General features: G+C 48.0%; 1 protein-coding gene across 2 annotated transcripts in view; it reads left to right on the top strand.

Moving 5' to 3' along the window:
* The window catches only part of TBX5 (T-box transcription factor 5), a 43202-nt gene extending 37023 nt beyond the window's left edge, over window positions 1-6179 (top strand). For both annotated transcript variants that reach the window (XM_058281411.1, XM_058281410.1), the window contains exon 9: window positions 3507-6179. In XM_058281411.1, the coding sequence (XP_058137394.1) occupies window positions 3507-4081 (575 nt within the window). In that variant the 3' untranslated portion in view covers window positions 4082-6179. The remainder of the gene's footprint in view (window positions 1-3506) is intronic.
* Window positions 6180-12358: the final 6179 nt, after the last annotated feature.

Below are 12358 nucleotides of genomic sequence, written 5' to 3'. Positions count from 1 at the left end.
GGATTCCCACTAAGTGGAAACTGCATGGGTGGCTTCCCCGGCCCCTGCCTGCTCCGCTATCTGACTTCCCCTCATTGTCTGTCTCCCCTCCTGTGAGCCCAGGAGGCAGGCTCACCAAAATGTCAAAGGCAGGGCAGGCCAGAGGGCTCCCTTGTGTTTGGACCTGGCTGTCTCCAAACTATCTCTCCCGATGGATTGAGCCCAAAGGGCTGGGAAGGTCTTTTATCAATGCTACTCAATCAAATCGAGGGCCCCGGAGCCTGGGAGGGCACTTGTCTGCCTGTCTTTCTCCCGGCCCCTCCTGTCTTCCCTTTACCCCCCACCCCCTCCCCTTTTGAAACCAAAGGCAACCCAAATAAAGATTTTAGGGCAAAGCCATTTACCAAAGTGGATATTCAAAGGGAAGTCAGATATTGGGAGGCCAAGGGAGAATTGCGGGGTGCATGCTCTCGGTGCTGTGTGTCTTTAAGAGCCATTTCAGAGCCTTTCCTTCACGGGCTCCTCACTGCAGTTTTGATCTAGGGCAGATGCCCACCCCCTGCATTTTGCAGGGAGCAAGCGAAGACCAAGAGATTGGGTTTAGAGTCCTCAGGCGATGTGGCTGGTGAGTGGCAGAGCCGGGGTTCATTCACCATCTAGATATTTCTTGGGGACCTACAGTGTCCCGGGCACTGTGCCGGAGGCTTGGGACACAGCACAGGACGAGAGGGAAAAGGCCCCAGTGCTCACAAAACCGTGTTCTAAATGGATAGGAGTGAGCAAATAAATGTGAGGATTTCAGGTAGTGGGTAAGTGAGATTCGAATCTGGCTCTTTTGATTTCCACTTGGAGATCTTCCCACAATACCATTCGAGTCCTTCCCATTTCCATTCATGCTAAAAGCATGGAAACACCCTCCCCCCTAAAAAAAAGTGCAATTAATCTATAAGGGTCAAGGCTGGGGGTGTCTGTGAGGAAGAGCACTGTTTGGGGAGTCCTGAACTCTAGTTCCAGGTCTGACTCAGCTAGGGAGTAGCTGTTTATAACTCTGGAATCCAGGATCTGTGTGGAGACCAGTCCAGTCTTTGGTCTGAATGAACTCAATCGGCAAGGGAAATGACCCATTTTGGAATTGTGAAAGCATTTGCTCAATGGGATTAGTGATTTGAAAGTGGCTCTGTGTGCTTGCCAGCTCTGGAATCCTCCCAAATACCTTCAAATATTGGACGACCTTCACAGAGCCATCTGTCAAACCTTCCAAGAGAGAAAAGCAGGGAAGCACAGGAGAGCAGGGCTATTTGGACAGATAATAGTTGCCTTTAGGAGCTGGGAAGATAGAAAGAAAGAAGACTGTACTCGTTATTATCTCATTTAGTTCTCACCAGAAATTTAGATCGTATTCTCATTTACAGTCAAGAAAATGGAGGTTGGAACGGCTCAGTGATCTACCCAAGGGCATATCGCCAGCAAGTGTCAGAGCCAGGACTGTATCCCCAAATCACCAGCACAGTCCCTTTATCCAGAATCCAGAGCGTCTAGAAAGATGTAAAGAACAGGGTTTTTCACAGTGCTTGCAGTGATCAGTGGTCAGAATCAGGAAGAGTTTCTTGTCATCAGAGACTCTGTTAGGTTTAAGAGAGTTGGGATCTGAGTGACCACTCTTAATATCCAACTTTCTGAAAATGGGTTGTGCATGCATCTTGTCAGAAGACTTGACCCTTGATTCCAGCCCATTCCACAACCATGGAAGTTGAACGTGACTTGGCTGGAGAGAGGTCTTTGCTGTTGGGCAATCGTTGGGCTCCCAAGGAAAAGAGCGAAACCAAAGCATAAGCAGAATAAACAATACCAAGATCATATCCAGAGTATTTATCTCAACTGACTTGAAATCTGGATCCTTGCTTTGGAATTTCTTTACAATGTGATGAGGCCAGAGAGGAATCTGAGATTGCTCAGGAGCCGCTTTCATCAAGAAGCCAGCGTCCAGTTTTTCTTTGCATCAGACCTTTGGGGTATTAAAGGCTGGAATGTATAATTTTCCAATTTTCCAAAATGTGCTCCAGCCCTTTTCATATTATTCTTCCTTTTTTAGTTGTAACAATTCTGGAAGTAGATCAGAAACTTGGGAATGGTTAGTTGGCCTTTTTTTTTTTTTTTTCCTGTCTTTTGCCAAGGGTACCCTCCAGCTGTATTTTCTATTATAGAAAAGGGGAACGCCCTGCCTGATTAAATGGAAAACACAAAGGTTGTGATTCCAGCAACAATGGAAAAATTCAGATTTGTGCATCTGGGGGATGGGAGGAAGAATGGAAGGGAAGGAATCACGGGAGGAGGTGATGAAGACAAAAACAAGTTGACTACATCTCCAAGATGCCAAAAAACCCGCCCTGCTGAAGGTGAAAAATGTGGCCACGAGCTCATCTGGATGTTTTCAAGCATCTGCATGGTTGGCATGATATAGATAAAACACCTGGGAGAGCGACTGCCTCTTTCACTATTTATTTATTTTTCAGATGTTTGGGCACCCTGTGGGTCCCAGATGTGTCCCAGGAAGAGGAGCTGAAAATAAATTTGCTTGCTCTTAAGTGGGGAGCACAAGTGTGCTCTATTCAGGGGAGATTTTTTTGACTTACCCTTGAGGACCACTTGGAGAATGATGTCCCTGAAGGCGTTTAATGGAATCCAAACCCCAGCTACTCTTCCTCGGCTGGGAAGCCGTTTTATAATCCAGTCGCAAGCCATGGGGTTTCCTGTGGGCTGAATGGCTTACTTGAAGCTTTATACCTGAGTTCCACCTTCCAGGCACAGAATGCCCCTGCCCTCACTTATAGCTCAGGGTGGGCTGGGGTGGGGTGGAGGATGAGCTCTGAGGTCAGGACCCTGTCGCCTTTCCGGTGCTCTGTCCCAGTGCCTGGCACAGTGCCTGCCCCATGGAGGTGCTCTGTAAATCTCTGTTGGAAGACTGGGTGGGAGGTGGGGATTATTATAGAGTGGGCTGGCTGTGAAGCTGGCTGGTGGTGTTATCCTTGTAACAAGAGCAGCTCTCAGTGAAGGAATACCTTCTACATGGCAGGGCATTGGCGTGCACAGTTCTGTTTAATTATTAGCCACCCACTGAGGTAAATACGAACTCATATTTGGAAATGAAGAAAATGAGTGTCCGGGAGAAGATAGACACTGCTTGTGTCACAGAGACAGTAAGTAGAAGAGCCAGATTCATACCCAGGTGGTCTCCCCTTCTTCACCTGGGACCTGGGTGTTAGGGAATCCTAGGACACCCTGAAGTTGCAAAACTTCGTAGGCTCATGCGAGTTGCAAAACCCTGTGCTTCCGAGCATTGTTTCCAAGGAGACTGTTAGCACCAGCCTCCAGCGTCTTCACCGAGACAGTCCACCCCTTTTCTTCAGCCCGGAGGTTGGTGCCAGCAGACCTAATTCTGCAGTCTTTTGACCAAATGGCCGTCCCTGCCTCTGGCTTCCCGGTGGCTGGCTCAGGCCTCATTGATCTCTCTCTTCCTGTCTGAGCAGATGAAGAATGTTCCAGCACAGAGCACCCCTATAAGAAGCCCTACATGGAGACGTCGCCCAGCGAGGAGGACCCCTTCTACCGCCCCAGCTACCCGCAGCAGCAGGGCCTGAGCGCCTCCTACAGGACTGAGTCGGCCCAGCGGCAGGCCTGCATGTACGCCAGCTCGGCGCCGCCCAGCGAGCCCGTGCCCAGCCTGGAGGATATCAGCTGCAACACGTGGCCCGGCGTGCCCTCCTACAGCAGCTGCACCGTCACCACGGTGCAGCCCATGGACAGGCTGTCCTACCAGCACTTCTCCGCTCATTTCACCTCGGGGCCCCTGGTCCCCCGGCTGGCCGGCGTGGCCAACCACGGCTCCCCGCAGCTCGGGGAGGGCATGTTCCAGCACCAGACCTCCGTGGCCCACCAGCCTGTGGTCAGGCAGTGCGGGCCTCAGACTGGCCTCCAGTCCCCCGGCGGCCTCCAGCCCCCCGAGTTCCTCTACTCTCACGGCGTGCCAAGGACCCTCTCCCCGCACCAGTACCACTCAGTGCACGGAGTTGGCATGGTGCCAGAGTGGAGCGAGAATAGCTAAAGGGTGGCCCACACGGATGTTTGCCAGAGAGATGGGGAGAGAGAGCACGCAGAGAGAACCTCACCACGGACGAGATGGCTCGCTTCACCCCACGGTCACGCCTGCACTCGAGACTGCTGGACACTGATCTAATCAGTAGCTTGAAACCACAATTCAAAAAATGTGACTTTATTGTTTTGTCTCAAAACTTCAGAAAAAAAAACAAACACCGAGCCCCAAAAAGATGCCTCCTGCCCCCACAACCACCACGCTGGCCAGCCGGTCACATTTTCACCGCCCCAGCTGATCCCACCGGGCTCCTCTCTTTGGTCTCCGGAAAGTCTTGCCTCGTTTAGTACTTCCTCCCCGTGTGTCGTTGGATTCTTTTCCTGTCTTGGTGTTAATGTTGACGTTGTTATATAATAAATAATAATATATTTTTTTCCTTCTGATTCTCTTAACGGGACCCAGTCCCTTATTTTGGGGAGGTCTGAGGCAAGTGTGTTTCGCAACATGTACTTGTGGGGCTCTCCCCTCTCCCCTGCCGATAAACTACCCCCGAAACCTAAATTCACCACGCTCCCGCTCAACTAGGAGAAGTGAGTACCTACCTCTGCCATGCGATGTTTCTGAAAAAAGGGTCCCTCCGCCTGAGCTTGGCTTCGTGTTTATTCTGCCTTCACGGTCACCACGGTGCTCAGATTTGCCCTCTGCCTACCAGTTGGGATAACACTGGCTCCATCAGGGTTCATATCTTATTCAGCTCCACTGTCGTCCCAGCTGTGTCTTTCCAGCCGTCTGTTGTTAAAACGTGGCCTATAGCTTCCCGACCGGAAAGCTGGCTTTGAAACACTTAAAAAAGCAGCCCTGGCTTACATGCGGGCAGAAGCGTGATAAGCAGGGAGCAAGCTCCTCGCTGACAAGAATTGTGAAAAGGCCAAAATAAATATTCCTCCTGATAACAAACAAAGCCGGCCCCAAGTTCCAAACCTCCGTCCCTGATGACCCGACCTGGATGCAAAGCCAATTCCAGAATTCCAAGAGAAGAGGCAAGACGTGCCCGTGGACGGTTTCTCTCCAAAGGAATCACGCCAAGACCAAGTGCCAACACAAAACTGCGTTTATTGAAAGCAGAGAACAGTATTAAAAAAAAAAGGGTGTAAGTAAAATGTTATTGCAGGGTTCTTCAGATGTAATATTTTACTGTACTATTTATTTATAAATAGGAGTTCTAATTAAGTAATAACATGAAATGAAATCCAGCATGGGAGCTGGCCAAGAGCTTTTAATTTTATTGATACTCAAAACCAAGTTTGCATTTTTAAAAAATTTCAAACGTGCTTTGCTTTCTTGCATTAAAAATTAAAAAAAAAAAAAAAAACACACCAAAAAACTGACCCTAATAAAGAGAACAGGGTAATATGTGAGGCCGAGGATGTCCAAGTACATGAGTGAGTGCATGTTTGTATGTGAGTGTCTTTCTGCGATTATGTCCTCTTTTATGTTGCTAAGCTCGGGGAGGGTGAGAATTAAGTACTCGTTCCATATATTTGTGTGCCAATTAATGCCTAATAAATACCATGTGCTTAAAAAGGTACAAGGGACTTGCAAACCCATTTTTTCCTGATTCCGCTGAGTGCATAACAGGTGATCTTCAGTGGAGGAACTCGAAATGGTGGTGGTTTGGGATGTGACTTTTTCACCCCATCTGCTTTTTCCTGCCGATCTCACGGGTGTACGTAGAACCCGCTGCACTTGGGTGTGATGGGGCTGAATATATTTATCCAGTGGTTCACCCTCCAGAACGAAGGTCTTTGCTTTCATTGGAATTTTGTTGGCATTTGGAAAGGACAGTGATGAGGAAACCCTAACTGATTGAAAAGTGGTATGGGCCATGCTCTGTGTAACACCCGGTTCTTGGTTTTCTGAGGTCTCTTCCTCTGAATTAATTGCTGGAATCATGTGTTTTGAGACTCCCAATGCAAATGAGTTTAGGGACCATCAGTGGACCAGCTATGTATTCATACCCTACAAATGTAGCATTTGTGAGTCTTTCCTATAGAATGCATATGGGGCAGAATGAATCAGTCAATTGGTGAATAAATTAGGGTTGCAGATTTTTCTGTCCTTATAATTTTTTAAAAAATTTTCTTTTTTATTTCTGTCTTTATAATTTTGATGCCTACATTCTTCAAACGGCCAAGAACAAATATGTCACATCCCCTTAAAACAGGAATAATCGGCTTATTGATTACAAATTATTCCCTTGATCAGGCCCCCCAGGACCTTCTCTAGGCCAAGAACTTCAAGATATGTGAATTAATTATAAGGAAATGACAATTCAGTTTCTTTCAAGTATATTGGAGAAACTAGGTCAATGGCCTTCCTGTGTCCACAGAGGCTGATTTATTGAAGCTTTACTAAGCGCTGACCATTCTCTAAGTATTTATTCTGATGGGATAAGTTAAAAAAATTGCCTTAGAAAAAATTACTTTCCAAATGAATTTATCAACTATACAAGACAGTTTTATTCTTTCAGAAGAATTTCCACCCAAATCCCAAATTACCCCCCACCCCAGCACTCCAATAGTTGCCACCATTAGGGAATTAGCAAAAATCTATTTTCAGCAAGTTTCACAAATATGAAAACAGACATTCTCTTCCCATAGACAGATGCAGGTTAATCTCTTTGGGCTCCAAACAGTGGTTATAACGAATCTTTTCATTGAATCAGCAGGCTTCAAGCTGTGATAACCAGATTTCATGTAGTTTATTCACTGTGTCGATGCCAAGAGGCACAACAGAAATTACTATACTCCTGTAGCTGTTTGGTGGGGCCTTGCTGTGGGCTCTCCTCGGTGATAAGTACTGGGGCACAGTGCTGAACCAGGCAACAGGGGTGTGCCCTCCTGAAACTTACCGTTTAGTGGGAGAAACAGCCCTTGGGTAACTTCTTCATAACCAGTGGAATGCAATGCTGGGAAGAGCTGTGAAAGCAGCAGGTGCAGCGTCCTGCAAGGATAAGGGGACTCCTAACTTGGTCGGCGGGGAGGGTGACTTTTGAAGTAAGCTTGGAATGGCAAGTAGGACTTAGCCAGGTGTCAAAGGGGCAGAGGAAGGGGCCTGTGCAAAGCCCCCAAGGAAGAGAACGTGGTGGAGGAATGAGATGTGGGTCCGTGAACGGGTTGGAATCACCTTGTCTGTCCTCGTTAATTTATTCAGTGAACACGTATACACGGCGGACACCCTTCCTTGTTGAACACCTGAATAAGCAGGTTGGATTTTTTTCCAGTAAGCTCCCCCACCTGCAGATAACAGACCCTGGGTGTGTGAGCTGGTGGGTTTCTTTGCGCCTGAGAGGTGCTTTACTGGAGGGTGGGACTTGAAGTTATGGGGCAGAAGGACCACCAGGATTTTCTGAGACTCATATCACCAGGGTATTCTTGGGCTCAGAGAGGTTGGGAATCGCCCAAGATAACAGAGCTGGCATATGGCAGAGCTCAGTGGAAACCAAGTTTACTAAGCTTCAGCTTCTGCCTCCATTAAAAGGAGATGTTCTATCAGCTTCAAAGGACTGTTGGGAGGTTTAAAAGAGATGAAATCTGGGGAAATGTCCAATAAAGTACCTAACAGTAGAATAGATGCTCAATAAATGCTTGAAAAGACTATCATTTTCATTCATTGATTTAGCAAATGTATATATTAAAAATAATAATATCTATTACTAATGAAAGATTGAGAAACTAGAAAATCTCATAAAATTCTAGTTGGAATTAAAATAGGTCAACCTTTTGAGAGAATAGTTTGGCAAAAGATATCAAAGTCTTTAAAATGTGCTAATCATTTATTCAGATGATTCCACTTTAGGGAATTGGTTCTAAGGAAATAACAAGGGGTATGTTAAACATTTCTTTACTGGGAAGTTCATCATGTTTTTTTAATCATGCAAAATTGGAAATAATCTTATTATACTATAATATGGGGTTGGTTAAAAAAATAATGATACACTCAACTGAATACAACATGACCATTAAAAAAACACGTTTGTGGAGACAATTTAAGGAAGATATTCTGCAAGTGAAAGAAGAAGTTTACCGAGTAGTATGCGCAGAAGCTTCTTAATTTTAATTACACCTACATTCATTTATGCTTAGAGGAAAAAAAGGAATACCGTTAGACTGTATCACAATGAACAGTGATGGGATTATGGATATTTGGATTTTCTTTGTGTTTTTGAGCATTGACCAGATTTTCTGTGATGAAGAGAAATGATTTTTTAAAAAAAGAGAGTCTATTTATTTATTTATTTATTTCTCTCCCCTTCGCCCCCACCCCTGCCCTGGTTGTCTGTTCTCTGTGTCTATTTGCTGTGCCTTCTTCTTTGTCCGCTTCTGTTGTTGTCAGGCACGGGAATCTGTTTCTTTTTGTTGCATCGTCTTGTTGTGTCAGCTCTCCATATGTGCGGCACCATTCTTAGGCAGGCTGCACTTTCTGTTACGCTGGGCTGCTCTCTTAACGGGCGCACTCCTTGCGCGTGGGGCTCCCCTACATAGGGGACACCCCTGCGTGGCAGGGCACTCCTCGCGCGTATCAGCACTGCGCGTGGGCCAGCTGCACACGGGTCAAGGAGGCCCGGGGTTTGAACCGCGGACCTCCCATGTGGTAGACGGACGCCCTAACCACGGGGCCAAGTCCGCTTCCCGAGAAATGATTTTTGTAATTAGGAATAGAATTAGCAGACTAAAATCTCACCTATTTGGGGGCCATAATCAAATGAGTTGGTGAGGAAGGAAGGGCACTTAGAGAATAAGGAACGGAGAGCCAGGGAGGGGTGACACTGGCCTGCGCAGTGCCAGAGCGGGGTCCTGGCGCCCGTCCGCAGACTGCCAATCGGGGAAGGCTCTGCCTCGGAAGCGGGGAAGCCTGGGCGCCCCTCGCCGCTCCGCTTTCTGGGATTGCTGCTTGCTAGCTTGCTGCCTCCTCTTGGTGGGTTAAGACATTGTCCTGGGTGAGCTGTTTTTCCCTGGTCAATAAGTGTAACACACACACACGCACACACGCGCACACATTCACACGTGGCGAATCAGGCAGTGATTCGCGCCCAAGAACCTCCCCCTGGGTGCTGACCGACCTGGGTTCTGAACTTCACTCTGACACCCTCTGCTTGTGTGACCTCAGGCCCCTGAGGCTAGGGGCCCCTTAGCCTCTCGGACGCTCCATGGAATCATCTGAGAAGGGGGCATGTTAAGAGTAGTAACCCCAGAGGGTTCTGGCTCTAGTGAGGATTCAATAAGACAATGATCTTAGAGAAGCGAGCTCAGTAACTGTCAGCTAGTAGAAAAGGCTCACTATTATTATTGCTGTAATTCTTCTCGTTATCATTTTCTTGTTGGCAAATTCTCCCTGATCTTTTATTATTTTTATGATAGCCTTTAGCTTGCGGGGGGCGGCGGGACGTGGGGTATGAGAACATCACCGTCATCCCCATCTTCTTTTTTTTTCACTTTGTTTTTTGCTTGTCTTTTTCAAAATTTTTTAAATTTTAAAAATTTTATTAAAGTTAATAGATCACAAGGAACGTTACATTGAAAAACATAAAAAAACAAAAAACATGAAAGGTTCCCAGATAGCCCACTCCCCACTCCCCCACCTCAACGTTTTTGTAAATTGTATTTTTTTGAAGATATACATCACAAAAAAATGTTACATTAAAAAATATAGGGAAGCAGACTTGGCCCAATGGATAGGGCGTCCGTCTACCACATGGGAGGTCTCGGTTCAAACCCCGGGCCTCCTTGACCCGTGTGGAGCTGGCCCATGCGCAGTGCTGATGCGCGCAAGGAGTGCCCTGCCACGCAGGGGTGTCCCCCGCATAGGGGAGCCCCACGTGCAAGGAGTGTGCCCTGTAAGGAGAGCTGTCCAGTGCGAAACAAAGTGCAGCCTGTCCAGGAATGGCGCCACACACACGGAGAGCTGACACAACAAGATGACGCAACAAAAAGAAACACAGATTCCCAGTGCTGCTGATAAGGATAGAAGCAGTCACAGAAGAACCCACAGCAAATGGACACAGAGTGAAGACAATGGCGGGGGGGAAGGGGAGGGAGATAAATTAAAATAAATTTTTAAAATATATATAAGAGGTTCCCGTATACCCCCCACCCCCCCACCCCACTCCTCCCACACCAACAACCTCCCCCATCATTGTGGCACACTCATCGCACTCGGTGAACACATTTTGGGGCACTGCTGCACTACACAGATAACAGTTTACCCCGTAGTTCACACTCTCCCCCAGCACATTCAGTGGATTATGGCAGGATCTATCCCGTCTTCTTTAACAATAATTAAAATGGCTGCCCACGCTGAGGTCTTCTAGCATCACCTTCAACATGATGTTAATAGCCGACTTGGATAGTGTCAGGGCTGGATCCTGTAACAGGGAAGAGGGACAGTCATTTCCATCATCCCTCGAGGCTGACGATCCAGCATCTTCTGTTTCCAACCTCAAAATGCATTGCTCTGTCACTTGAAGAACGCAGCTGTGCGTATTCGTCCTCTGAGGATGTTACTTTAGGGTCCTCTAAGCCTGCTTGGTCCTTGTTCCATCATCTTGACAGACACCCCTGTACCAGCGATATTGGCAATGGGGAGAAGCACGGCAGATTTCACTTCCTGACCTGGGAGGAGGTGCCCGGCGCCGCTGCAAGCACCACAGCATGCTCCCCCATTTCCGGGAGGTTAGGAGCGGCGTGCCGCCCTGCCCAGACTCCCCGACGCGCTGGCGTGACTCATGCCAGGCCTGCACGTTCCCATCGGCCCACGAGAAGGGAGGGGGAGAGGGCGAGCCAGTGGCTGGAGCGTGACAGCTGGCTCTGTGCTGGCAGACAACCGCAGGGCGTGTCCTCGAGGCTTCAGCCTCGGGGAGAGCAAGGGCGCTTCTGTGCCTTTCTCAAAAGGGCCAGGCGTCTGGGCTTCCTGCTCTCTGACGCCCAGCTAGTGCCCTGGTATGGGAGCCAGGTCTTAACCTCACCAAGCCTCAGTTTCCACCTCTGTAAATTGGAGGCAATTCCGTCTGCCTTGCAGGTCTGTTGTGCTCGAGGGCTCAGCACGGCACCTGGCCCTCTGTGGGCATTTAACAGACAGAGGGTCCAAAACAGGTCAGCCCAGGAGGGTCTCATGAGCACTTTGCTGTCCCCAAGACAGTGTTAGGAGAACCCTCTTCTCACCTTAACATCCACTGCAGTTGATACCCTCCTTGCTTGTTTGTCTGGATATCTTTTCCAGGGATCAGGAGAGCTTGGGGAGGCAAGGAATATTCCAGTCTTCTTGGCTTGCATTTCCACTCTGGAAAGTGCTCACTGATTTTTGTTTTGAACAAATGGATTAATGAATGACTCAACACATGTGTCATCAGAGGACTGGATTCTATGAGCCAGTTCAGGAGACTGAGGCAGCCTGTTCTTGTGCCTTCTCCTGCATCCTTTTGGCCCACCTCTCATTTCAGGAATAGCGAAGGCATGTAGGTTCATGCTAGAGCTCCCACCCCAAGGGTTCCTCTTGCAAATCTCTTTTTCTGCATTGGGAGCTTCTCTGTAGCTGGGAGTGCTCACTCTTCCTGAATGCAGCACAACCCAGAAGTAACAACCCTGCAGACCCCCTCAGCAGCAGAAGTGGGGGGCAGTGAGCAAATGCTCCTTTGGGGGACAGTTGGGTGGTACTCCTCAGAGCGTCCTCACCGGAACTGAGCTCCAGTTGTCCAGAACACTCAGCTGTCATTGGTTTTTTTTTTTCCTTAAAGATTTATTTAATTTATTTCTCCCCTGCCTCGTTGCTTGTGCTCGCTGTGTCTGTTTGTTGTGTGCTCATCTTGCTTTTTTAAAATGAGGCAGCAGGAACTGAAGCTGGGACCTCCCATGTGAGAGAGAGGCGCCTAGTTGCTTGAGCTACCTCCACTCCCTGCTTTTGTTGTGTCTCATTATGTTTTCCTCCCTGTATTTCTTGTTGCATCATCTAGTTACATCAGCTTGCTGTCTTGCTCATCGTCTTTAGGAGGCACCGGAAACTGAACCCAGATCTCCATGCAGTAGGCAGGAGCTCAATCACTTGAGCCACGTCTGCTTCTCTGTCGTTGACTTTTTCTCCTTCCATGTCTCTTCCACACCCTCACTCCTGCTCCTGGGATCCCCTGCTGAATCCTCCCCAGTCCTGGTCTCAGAGTGAGCCCAAACCTAGTAAGGTCTCGCTGTCTTGAACAGAGCTGTCTTCTTTAGTCTTGCAACATTTCTTTCTCTCTCG

Source organism: Dasypus novemcinctus, chromosome 19 (genome assembly GCF_030445035.2).
Source record: "Dasypus novemcinctus isolate mDasNov1 chromosome 19, mDasNov1.1.hap2, whole genome shotgun sequence".
Classification (NCBI taxonomy): Eukaryota; Metazoa; Chordata; class Mammalia; order Cingulata; family Dasypodidae; genus Dasypus; species Dasypus novemcinctus.
This window is presented reverse-complemented; position numbering and strand designations above follow the sequence as displayed.